The 11,318-nt window shown below is 44.3% G+C and overlaps 1 protein-coding gene across 15 annotated transcripts in view; it reads left to right on the forward strand.

Annotated features, from left to right (window-relative positions):
* grin1a (glutamate receptor, ionotropic, N-methyl D-aspartate 1a) overlaps positions 1–11,318 on the forward strand; it is a 37,279-nt gene that overhangs the window by 9,081 nt on the left and 16,880 nt on the right. For 6 of the 15 annotated variants that reach the window (XM_036529708.1, XM_036529710.1, XM_036529713.1 and 3 more), the window contains exons 4-13: positions 1,865–1,927; positions 2,692–2,789; positions 4,596–4,717; positions 6,609–6,783; positions 7,362–7,506; positions 8,165–8,251; positions 8,468–8,615; positions 8,893–9,020; positions 9,965–10,129; positions 10,847–10,965. In XM_036529708.1, coding sequence (XP_036385601.1) covers positions 1,865–1,927; positions 2,692–2,789; positions 4,596–4,717; positions 6,609–6,783; positions 7,362–7,506; positions 8,165–8,251; positions 8,468–8,615; positions 8,893–9,020; positions 9,965–10,129; positions 10,847–10,965 — 1,250 coding nt within the window. The remainder of the gene's footprint in view (positions 1–1,864; positions 1,928–2,691; positions 2,790–4,595; positions 4,718–6,608; positions 6,784–7,361; positions 7,507–8,164; positions 8,252–8,467; positions 8,616–8,892; positions 9,021–9,964; positions 10,130–10,846; positions 10,966–11,318) is intronic. The other 9 variants (XM_036529709.1, XM_036529711.1, XM_036529712.1 and 6 more) reach the window with 3 other exon arrangements.

An 11,318-nucleotide genomic window follows, 5' to 3' on the forward strand; every position in this document is an offset into this window, starting at 1 on the left:
GTCCGATTCTGCAGAACCCTGAAAGGAGGAAAACTCTCCCAAAATGACACTGAGGGTTATAGCGATTGTTTGCAAATGAGGTTTCAGTACCGTTGAGTCAAACTGATTCCATTTAAAGCGCCATCTTTTCCGTAGTCCGTAGTTTCCGTAGTACTTTATAATTCTTACAGCTGTCTAAGCGAGCAACTCAAAAAAGATTCTTTTTATTATGAACTCACCTCCACCCCTGAGGCCTAAGGACAATTTGTTTCTAACTTATAAATACATTTTCCTTTGGTTGCCATTATTGTTAGTCTGCATTAGGGAAAATAAATGTGAAAATGTATTTCAGAAAGTAGAAAGAAGCCAACCCTACCATCTGTATCTCCCCCCCCCCCCCCCCCCCCCTCACTCCAAACAGGAGCTTAGATCCCACCCGTAGCCCCTCAACCCCCCCCCCCCCCCCCCTTCCCCCCACCCTTGCCTGTATGTGGTCACGTGCTCAAACCCCTAGCCCCTGTGCCCCTTCAGTCTAACCACAGCCTCACCACATGGGACAGCTTTAATTTAGCAGGGCACCTAGCACCAATTCCCTTCCCTGTTTTGGCAAATACATACAGATACACTTTGGATTAAAGAGATCAATTCAGTGTAACTGACAAAGCAATAAGTTGGAGAGCAGGAACTGAATATGAGAATCCTATTTTTAGGCAATGCGGTGAGCTGATTCTGCATTTGCATCGTGCTATTTAATCGAAGGAATAAAAGTCCATATTAAAAATAAATACCATGATGAAATCTTAGCATGGTCACAGATACAGTTAGACTGCATCACCAACAGGATGTATCTGCTCTGCTGAGGTTCCTGTACAGTTACTATATTGTGACAGGTGCCATATTTCAGAACAGGCACAATCAAATGGTCCTGTCTGAGCAGCACACATTAAAATTCCTCATGGGACTTTACATCAAAGCCGGTCTGCAGACCGGGTGGTAACAGCTGTTCAATAAAGCTTTCAGCGCTGGTCAGCGTGATTAAACCACCACTCAAACAGAAGAGGCCAAACGAGCATCATGTTAATTAAATTAAATATATGGCTCACTCCGGGGTTTGCTGGCAGGTCTCTCTCAGAAGATGATCTGTGCCCCAGTTGGAGTCTTCAGGTTCAGTGCCCAAAGGTTGCCAGTTTGATTCCCAGATGGGGCACAGCTGTTTTACCCTTGAGCAGGGTGAACTGCTTCAGCACACATCCAGCTATATGAATGGATGAAATGTGTGTAATTATGTAAATTGTGCCTGATAAGACTGTCTGCGAAGCAAATGTGATAATAATTTAAAATTAGAAACACAAAATTCCCTCAGAATAAGACTCAAGATTTTTTTTTATCCAAAGCCTACAGTCTTGATTTAATCAAAACTAACATGCACTTTGTCTTCAACTTTGATTAATAAATTCAATGGTTATTCTTTCTTATTCTTTGTTACTCTTTCCCACAATACTGACAGAGTAGCAGCTGATGCTTGCATTTGATAATCAGTTGAGGACACAGTGCATCACAGTTTGAGTGGGGGCCTAGATATTATTCTGCTAATGACACAAGGCAGAACCTTTTACACTTAGATTGGGGGAAGTGTGCTCGTTTTCTGGAACTTACGGTACAAAACGCAGCACTGAGGGGGTTTTCAGTGAGCTCAGCTAGAGACAGCCTGAGGCGTGACTAGCGAGGGGGTCGTCTTTGATGTGTTTGCAAGCCCCAGTGTTAGCGATCCCAGTCAGAAGCAGGAAAGTGGAAATTTGTTGGAATGCTTTACTGCCACCATTTTTCAACTGTTTATAATATTTTTCTGTGTCTGCATATTTTCTCTGTGTACATTCATCATCAGAATAAAAAAAGGAACTATGAAAACCTCGACCAACTGTCCTATGACAACAAGCGAGGACCCAAGGTATATTTGCATGGTCAATGCACGCCGCCCCACCAGCTCTCTAAACGTAGCAACTAGAAACCAATCAACCAATCACCAGCCGACCCAGAAATGTTCTTATCTTGGTAGCACGTCTTTTTTTTACGTTTAGACATTTTTTTCTATTATTTCAATCAAGAATGGTTTTATGTTGAAAGAAATCATGATTTCAATTATTTTAAAAAAGCCCAGCTTTTCATTTTTTTTGGTAACGGAGTGCATGATTTCAGATTAAAAAAAAAAAAAAACAACAAAAAAACTGCAAGTCTCTTCCTTTTCTGGCGATCTGGTAGCGGGGGGACAGCCATTTCCCAGCTACTACCTCCTCCGTTCTGCCACACTTTTTATTTAAAAAAAGAAGTTTTTCTTTGGGAAAAATCTCCCTCTTCCCCCTTCACCTGTTTTTTTATCATTTCCGGTTGCATCGATCTTTTTCTCCTTCCACCTCTAACATGCACGTTCTTCTTTGGAGCCTTGATAACCTTCAGTTTGCATGCACAAATGCAGAACTTTTTTCCCCCCTTCTCCAAGGCATTCGTTTTTCTTTTTGTTCGGTTTTTCTTTGTTTTTTTTTTTGTTTTTTTGTTTTTTTAATTTAGTTGAATCCGATTCTCTTGGAACTCCTTTTTTTCCTCTCTTTTTTCAACCGAAAAAAAATCAACCAATCCGAGCAAAAGAGGTACAGGCAGCTTGGTGCTAGGTGGGGGTAAGTAGTGTACTTGACTGCTTTTGTACCCCAACCGCAGGCAGAGAAAGTTCTACAGTTCAACCAAGACACAAACTTAACCGCGCTCCTTCTGGAGGCCAAAGAGCTGGAGGCTCGGGTCATCATCCTTTCCGCCAGGTGAGACCCCCCCTTCTCTTCCTCCACTGGTCATGTTCCTGCCTCTGATCTTCGCTCGTTTACTGGATTAAAGGGTTGGCGTCTGACATTGACAGTACTGTCCCCCGTTTCGTGAGGTTTGAAAGCACCACCATGATGGTGCTGGGAGAGAGAGAGGCTTCATGAGCTCCTGAAATGGGTGCAGCTCTCATGTTGGCAACCCATTATGGGGATTCCTGGTCCCCTCACACTCCTCATCAGCTGAGATATCCCTGCAGACCAACTGCTTTTGGATCATTTGCAAATTGTATAATAATCATTTGGAAAACCTCACATCATCCTTGTTATTATCATTATTATTAGGATATAAGTTCAGGGCACAATAAAGGCCATAAAAAAAGGTTGTACAAAGATGAATTGTAAATAACTACTACTTACCTATAATCCATCTATGCAGTGAGTCTCATATTGACTTTTTTAAGCTAAAGCATGACCCTTCTATCCAGTACAGTAACGTAGATCAGTGGTGTGTACCTTGAGAGCACTGCCTAGCCTCAAGCAAAATACATCAAGTTTGATGAGCAGCTTTCCCATGGAAAAACTGAACGCGTCTGTACCGCAACCCAGCTGTGGCTGGAGTCGAATCAGCAGACTTTTCAAACTCAGTAAGAGCGTTCAGCCTGCCTTGTTGGTATTTAATGTTTTAAAGAGATGTGCTTAATTAGGGTCTGGGGGTACAATGTTGTTTGATTCGCATACTAGCCATGTGCTACATCAAAACTCTTAATATTATTCAGACAGCCTTGATGTGACTCAGAAGCTTCCTCTGTCCCCGCTGTTGTGCTGTCAGATCTGGAATTTGGCTTAGCTTTGCTGCATTTATGCATACAGGCCAGACAGGCTGAATGATTACATTCATAGGTACTGGTTATAAATGATCCCAAGACATGTCTCTGGCTTTCACACACAAACAATCTCAGCAGTAATATTAATAATTTCTAGTGTATCTATTAGTGGTCAACGAATATGCATTTTTTTTAGAGCCAGAACAAATTTTCTTAGACCAGCTGGTTCCGGATAAATTGATATTGATAGATTTGATATCTGCCTAATTGAAAAACCAATACTAAAAAACCTAAAATGTCTTAAAAGACAATACATTTAACTAAACACCCAAAAGGAAATATGGTAAATAGGAAAAATAATGGATAATGCATAATAACAGAAATAAAAGAAAATTCAGGACATTCACTCGGTAACATAACCAGCTAGAACAAACCTGCAAATGATTAAATTTACGTTGTGCATCAACCTAACCGGAGCTGAATCTGCATGTCTCAGAAATGTTGATCGACACATGTAAATGTAATGATTTGCTTTCGCAATAATTTCTAAAGAGAAAAAAAAATGCTGCCTGTTGACCACCAAAACCCAGAGGCATTCAAAGCGCAATATGTCAGCAGTCTTCATTACCGCAATGCGTTCTGCGACGCAGAGGGGTTGCTAAAAAACGACTGTGACGCGTTTGGTTTGGCGAAACCTGCTCGTCGTCTGTAGCCTACTGTTGTTCTTTGATTCCTCCTGTTCTCTCTTTCCCCCTTTTTCTCTTTTCCCTCCCAATAAATGTTTGTTGTTCAGTGAAATCTAATATTGTTCTATATGTCCGCATTAGTTTCTTAAAGATAGACACATTTCACATAATTATACATATCCTAGTGGTGCTAACTCTGCATTTATAACCGTGAGATAGAAATGATTTAATATAGTATACTTCTAGCATTTAAGGCTATAAAACTGTTAACTCTCGTGGTTCCCCTCTCCCCTCAGCGAAGAGGACGCGGCAGCAGTGTACAAGTCCGCCCGCTACCTCAACATGACGGGCTCCGGTTACGTGTGGCTGGTCGGAGAACGGGAGATGTCCGGTAAAGCCCTTAGTGAAGCGCCAGACGGTAGGTACCCCGCGCCGCCCACGACCCCCCGCTACCACCATTTCAAACGGCGGAAAAAGCCGCTCATGTTGGCCTTTTTCTGGAGTAGTTTTCTTACAGGTGAAGAGTAAGAGACCAAAAGGAATGATTTGTTTGTTATGTGTTAAGCGTTTAAACGTTTAAGCATTTAAATGTTTAAAGGTTTTAAACGAGTCTTCATACATTTGTGTTGTAACGGTTTTGCTAGAGTAGAACGTGTAATGGTAGTCTAAGGTCGTGTGTCAGTGTCTTTTTGTAAACACATAGTTTATGATTGATGAATTTTGGACAACGCGCTGATACTGAGGTCAGGTAGCCCACATACCCGCCTTAGGACGTAGCACTGTAACAGACGCTGAAAAAAACCCCGCATATGGTGACTTTCTCAGGGAGATTTTTTTCTTCTACTTTTAGACTTATGACGTAAATGATAGTTTGGTATATATTAACCGTTTAAACGTTTAAACATTTGAATGTTTAAAGGTTTTAAACGAATCACACGAGTAAACACTGTGACAGTTTATTTGAAGCGTATTGTGCAATGGTAGTTTATTTTCTTTTAAATTTAGAAATAACTAACGACAAAGTAGACTTCTGTATTTTCTTTCCCAAAGCAGGAGTTGGGGATAATCCGTATTTACGTTGTGTCCTAAATGTATTACTCCTATGATATGTTAATAGCCTGGTTCTCACGAATTTATAAAGGGTGTTTTGCAACCCCCACATTGAAGTGTTACTGAAATATAATGGTAAGCTACAATTGTCTTGTTTTCTGTCCTGGATGGAGCACGTGTCTGTGTAGTTCTCACTTCATGGTCACCAATGTAACAGTCATTAGGCACTCTTATCACTAACAGCCTTTCCAAAGATTACCCTGTGTTTGTCTTCAAGCACTTGCTATAAGTCCTCAAAATACACTTTCCTTATTTTTCTCCGAGAGACCTCCCCTCCCCTCAATCCCTGAACACCTCCACCATAGAACTTGGCCCAGTTGCAATAAAAAAAACTGAAGCTCAACTTTACCCCCATGTTTTTCACTCTTCCATCAAGTCACGGTTGAACCTACATTTGATGCCACTTTTTTTGTTGATTTTCGACTCTCTCTCTGCTGGTCTAATCTCACGTAGGCCCTCAGGCCTGTGAAATTTTCCAGACAGACCGGAATATCTCCTGACTTGATGGTAGAGGTCACTTCTGACCGAAAGGAAAGCCCAGCTTCTGTTGCTTCTGTGGAAATTTTGGGCAAACATCAGACCCCTCCCAGCTGCCATCCGGCAGTGTTCAGTCTTGTTGCTGTCCTTCTTGGAAGCCCTTGTCAAGGGAAATTTATTTTTTCACATTATAATTCCAAATCTCACAAAACAAGAACAGTAGCAAGTGGTGCATGAAAGAGCATTACACACAATCTAGCTTCATCACAGGCTCTCGGCGCTCAGACAGTACCAGCAGTGTCAGCCAGACTGAAAGGAACTTTGAATTAATTTGCAGCTTTTTCATGCAGATTCACACTGGGTGATGCAGTCTTTACAGTCCCGCACATTTAACCTTATCACTGCTTTATGGGGTTTCAATTTATAATGTGAAAATTCACCGTCTGTAGGGTATTTTACCCCCAAAACGGAAAGCAACATGACAACACCTGCTCGGATTGCGATTGGAAGGCAGAATTACGATGTTGGGTTGGCTGGCATGCCGTCCGCCAAGTCCCGGGTTGGCAGGGCATACCCCATACCCGACGCACACGCGTTTTGATATTTGCAACAAAACGGGCGACAGAGGCGCTTTAAGTTCTTTTCATTGCAACTGGCCGCTCAGATTTGGGGCAGGGTCGGGCGCTGACTGCGTGTTGCTGTTGCCATGTCGACCGGGACAGGTCTGATTGGCCTCCAGCTCATCAACGGGAAGAACGAGTCGGCGCACATCAACGACGCTGTGGCGGTGGTGGCCCAGTCCATCCAGGAGCTGTTCGAGAAGGAGAACATCACCGAGCCGCCCCGGGGGTGCGTGGGCAACACCAACATCTGGAAGACGGGGCCTCTCTTCAAACGGTGGGTGGAGCTGGGGGGGCGGGGCCAGGTAGTGCTGAGGGGGGCGTGGGTCTGGCACGTGGGTGGGGCTGTGGGGCGGGGCCAGAGGGCTTATGGTGGCAGGGCAGCAGGGCAGGATTGCGCTAATAGGGCGGGGATCGTAACCCAGAGGTTGCCAGTTTGATTCCCCGGTAGGCTATTGCTTTTGTTTGCTTGGGTAAAGAACATAAGCTTAATTGCCTTAGTAAACATCCAGCTGTAGCAATGAATTGTATGTAATAAGCCCCAAATGCCAGTCTGGGTAGGAGTGTCTTCTACAGAAATGTAATGTAATCTAATATGCATGTTTGTGATGTGAGACAAAAACGATGTCTTGATTTGACTCTGATTAGCTAGTAATACTGATGGAGGATGTGGCCTCATGAACCTTTAGGGGTGGAGTTACCATGTGCTGTGTGCCTCTGATTCATCTGAACTAGTCAGAAGATGTTGCTCTCCACAGCAGAATGCTACAAGTGGTTCCAATCAGCAAGTCACTAATAGCACACAGTGGCAGCAATGCTGTCAGTAAATATAAATATTCTCCCCTTCGGCCTCAGAGTTCTGATGTCATCCAAGTACCCAGAAGGCCTCACGGGACGTGTTGAGTTCAATGACGATGGAGACAGAAAGTATGCCCATTACAGCATTCTCAACTACCAGAAAAGCCGACTAATACAAGTTGGAATCTACAACGGCACACAAGTACGGGGGCTCACTGTCTGTGATCACACTTTTACCCTGCACATCTGAGAGGCCTGCTTAAGAAACCTGATAGCCCACATTTCCAATTGCTTTTAGATAAAACTGTTTTGCTTACAGTTAACATAATTCAAAAATAGTTTTCACACCATCACTGACATGAAAAAAACATTTCTATGCATGTATCATTGCACTTTGGCAAGCTCCGTTGATTTGGTCAATCTAATGTACATATTTTTATATTATTTTTCCATATTTTTACAGCTATTTTATTATTATTCTCTGTGTGACTGGGCACTTAAGGCTGCATTGCCAATGCCTGAATTATTGTTTCTGTCACATCTGTACTGGGCTAAATGTGCTGTGTTTGATTCTTCATCATCAAGCTGTATCTATGACAGCCGAACAGCAGGGGGAGCTGCTCAAATATGCTCACACTTCACCCAGAGGCAGGGAATCTCAGATTCTCATTCAGAATGCACCTCCTCTGCTCAGCTTGAGTCCTGTACCACTACAGCACCTGTAGAGATCTGTGCGCAGGCTGTCAATTATTCTACAATTAATACAACTCCATGTCTAAATCACCAAAGGCTATTAAAATGAAATATTCATATTTAATTGAATACTTTCCTGTCCTGGCTGGGTTGCTCGGCTTTTGCAGGTTGTGCTGAACAACCAGAGGAAGATCATTTGGCCTGGCGGAGAGACGGAAAAGCCAAGAGGATTCCAGATGTCCACTAGACTAAAGGTAACTCCCTTCAAAAGAATAGAAATGTTTATACCCAGGTGTGCAGGTGTGCAGGTGTGCTTTTGCCTCCATGTCAATTCTGTCTCTTGTGGGGAATGTGGGTGTGTGTGCACACACATACAAAGAGGATGAGGCTGTTTGGTGGGGGGGGGTCAACATGGGGGGATCCCCAAAAAACAGGTGAAACAAATGTATGTCTCTTCCTGTCTGTTCCAGATAGTGACCATTCACCAGGAACCCTTTGTGTACGTCAAACCAACCTTGCAGGATGGAACCTGCTTAGAAGAAATTACACCAAATGGAGTCTTGATAAAAAAGGTGATCTGCACTGGGCCCAATGAGACCATCCCAGGTAACACGACAGGGACGTTTACGACATCTCTGTGCTTCTACTCTCCACGCCGAGTTACAAGGGTGCCTTACTGAGTGAGTGGATATGCATATATATATATGCGGTACGTAACTATATATCTATGCATCCATCCACGGCGTGTGTGTGCGTGCGTGAGGGAGCGTGTGTGTGTGCGTGTGCGGTAGCAGGCGTGTAAGTGGAGCTTGGTGTCTGTTGAATGTAATGTCTCTCCGCTGGGGGTCCATCGCAGGCAGATGCTAACCGCCAGCCTCTCTCGGTCTGGCTACAGGACGCCCAATCGTTCCACAGTGCTGTTATGGCTTCTGCATCGACCTCCTCATCAAGCTGGCAATGACAATGAATTTCACTTATGAGGTGCACCTAGTCGGCGACGGGAAGTTCGGGACGCAGGAGCGGGTGAGTTGCCACGGAGACGGGAGGCTGACTGGCTGGAGGTGGGGCCTCAACCCTGTCTGAAAAATCAATTAAAAATTTAATTGGGCAAACGGTCTTTGGCCAGACACTGAATGCTAATTTTTGAAATGTGTTAGATTTCAGTAGAACAGTTTCAATAATTATCACCCTTTCCAGGGTAGTTTTTTTATTTTTTGTTTTTTGTAATATTTAAAACATATCTGCTATTATGAAGCAGTTTCTTACAGTGTCTTCTTATGCCATATTTGGTTACCACATGGAATTCATTTTTGTAATTCTAAAGCAGGGACAGTTATAAAACCTGAAAGATGCAGTGATGATTTTACAAAATTATATTTGCAAAGTTGCAGAACTTAAACATATAAAGCTAACACCGTGCTTTGAAGTTTGATTGTGCATATGAGTTTGAGCCGGGACTCCCCTGCCTAGAACAGGTGACTTAAAGCCTTGGGAGCCTCAGGCATCTAGAACAAAGTGTCCTGCCGGATTTTGCCAGACTGTCTCACCCATCAGAGAAGCTTGGGTGGTGAGGTCCAGGCTGGGTCTGGTTTGATGTGATTCCCTCTGGTGGGATCCACAAACAAGCAAGGCTGGCTGAATGAGGCTTCTCTTTGGCAATGAAACACCAGGACTTACAGGCAATATCCAAACAAGAAAAGACCATTCAGCCTGTTTATGCTTGTTTGCTAAGAAATTCAGTAAAATATCCCTAAATACTAGAGGTTCTTTTTATATTAAACATAGAGGTGCCAATTTATCACCCAAATTATTTGCTATCTACCAACACACAGCTCAGGTGTGAGCAACTACTCAATGAAATGTTTTGGTCTAGCAGTGAGAAATCCTTGCTTGTACTTGGGTGTGTAGTCAGTATGATTTGGGCTCAGACTCTAACCTCTGTCCCCTGGCATCCTTTACCTGTGCAGGTAAATAACAGCAATAAGAAAGAATGGAATGGTATGATGGGAGAGCTACTGGGCGGCCTGGCGGACATGATTGTGGCTCCGCTTACCATAAACAATGAGCGAGCTCAGTACATCGAATTCTCCAAACCTTTCAAGTACCAGGGTCTCACCATCCTCGTCAAAAAGGTAGATCATGGCTCAAAGTGAAAACGAAAATTATGCAGTGGAGTTGTATGCAATGTGTTTGTGTGTGTGTCTGCAGCGTGTGTCTGCAGCGTGTGTGTGTATGTGTGCGTGTGTGTGTGCGTGTGTGTGTGTGTGTGTGTGTGTGTTTTTAGGGGTGTGTGTGTTTGCGTGTGTGTATGTGCGCATGTGTTTTTGGGGGGGTGTGTGTGTGTTCATGCATGTTTACACAGCTGTGTGAGTGTATGTGTGTTCACGTGTGTGTTCACGTGTGTTTGCGTGTGTGTGTGTGTGTGTGTGTGTGTCTGTGTCTGTGAGCGTGTGTGTGTGTGTGTGTGTTCACGTGTGTTTGCGTGCGTGTGTGTGTGTGTGTGTCTGTGTCTGTGAGCGTGTGTGTGTGTGTGTGTGTTCACGTGTGTTTGCGTGCGTGCGTGTGTGTGTGTGTGTCTGTGTCTGCGAGCGTGTGTGTGTGTTCACGTGTGTTTGCGCACGTTTGTGTGTGTGTGTGTGTTCACGTGTGTTTGCGTGCGTGTGTGTGTGTGTGTGTGTGTCTGTGTCTGTGTCTGTGAGCGTGTGTGTGTGTGTGTGTCTGTGTCTGTGTCTGTGTCTGCGAGCGTGTGTGTGTGTTCACGTGTGTTTGCGCACGTTTGTGTGTGTGTGTGTGTTCACGTGTGTTTGCGTGCGTGTGTGTGTGTGACGCTCTTTGCCGTGTGCTTGCAGGAAATCCCGCGCAGCACGCTGGACTCGTTCATGCAGCCTTTCCAGAGCACGCTGTGGCTGTTGGTGGGTCTGTCGGTGCACGTGGTGGCGGTGATGCTTTACCTACTAGACCGGTTCAGGTACAGGGGACACACCTTCGTCTGACACACCTGCCGTCATCCCCGTGGTCTACTGAGGGGTACCCCTGCATGTCACTTCAACTGTTTCCTGGACACCCTGCCAAAAAAACCCGTCCCGAAAACCCCCAAAACCGACCACTTAATCACCACAGAGATATGGAAACACAAAAACATGAGTCGAGCAGCAGCCATAACGCTCAGTACAGTCACAGGCTGCACCAGTGAAACCTCCCCATCTTGTCTTTCTGGCTCTTTCAGCTCCTGTCTCCTATTCTTGTATCCAGCCTGTGTTTCCATTCACCCATTTCCTTCTCAGCTTTTGTTGCCACGGCCCGTTTGTCTCCTTGTCTCTC

The sequence above is a fragment of the Megalops cyprinoides genome, chromosome 5, assembly GCF_013368585.1.
Source record: "Megalops cyprinoides isolate fMegCyp1 chromosome 5, fMegCyp1.pri, whole genome shotgun sequence".
Lineage (NCBI taxonomy): Eukaryota > Metazoa > Chordata > Actinopteri > Elopiformes > Megalopidae > Megalops > Megalops cyprinoides.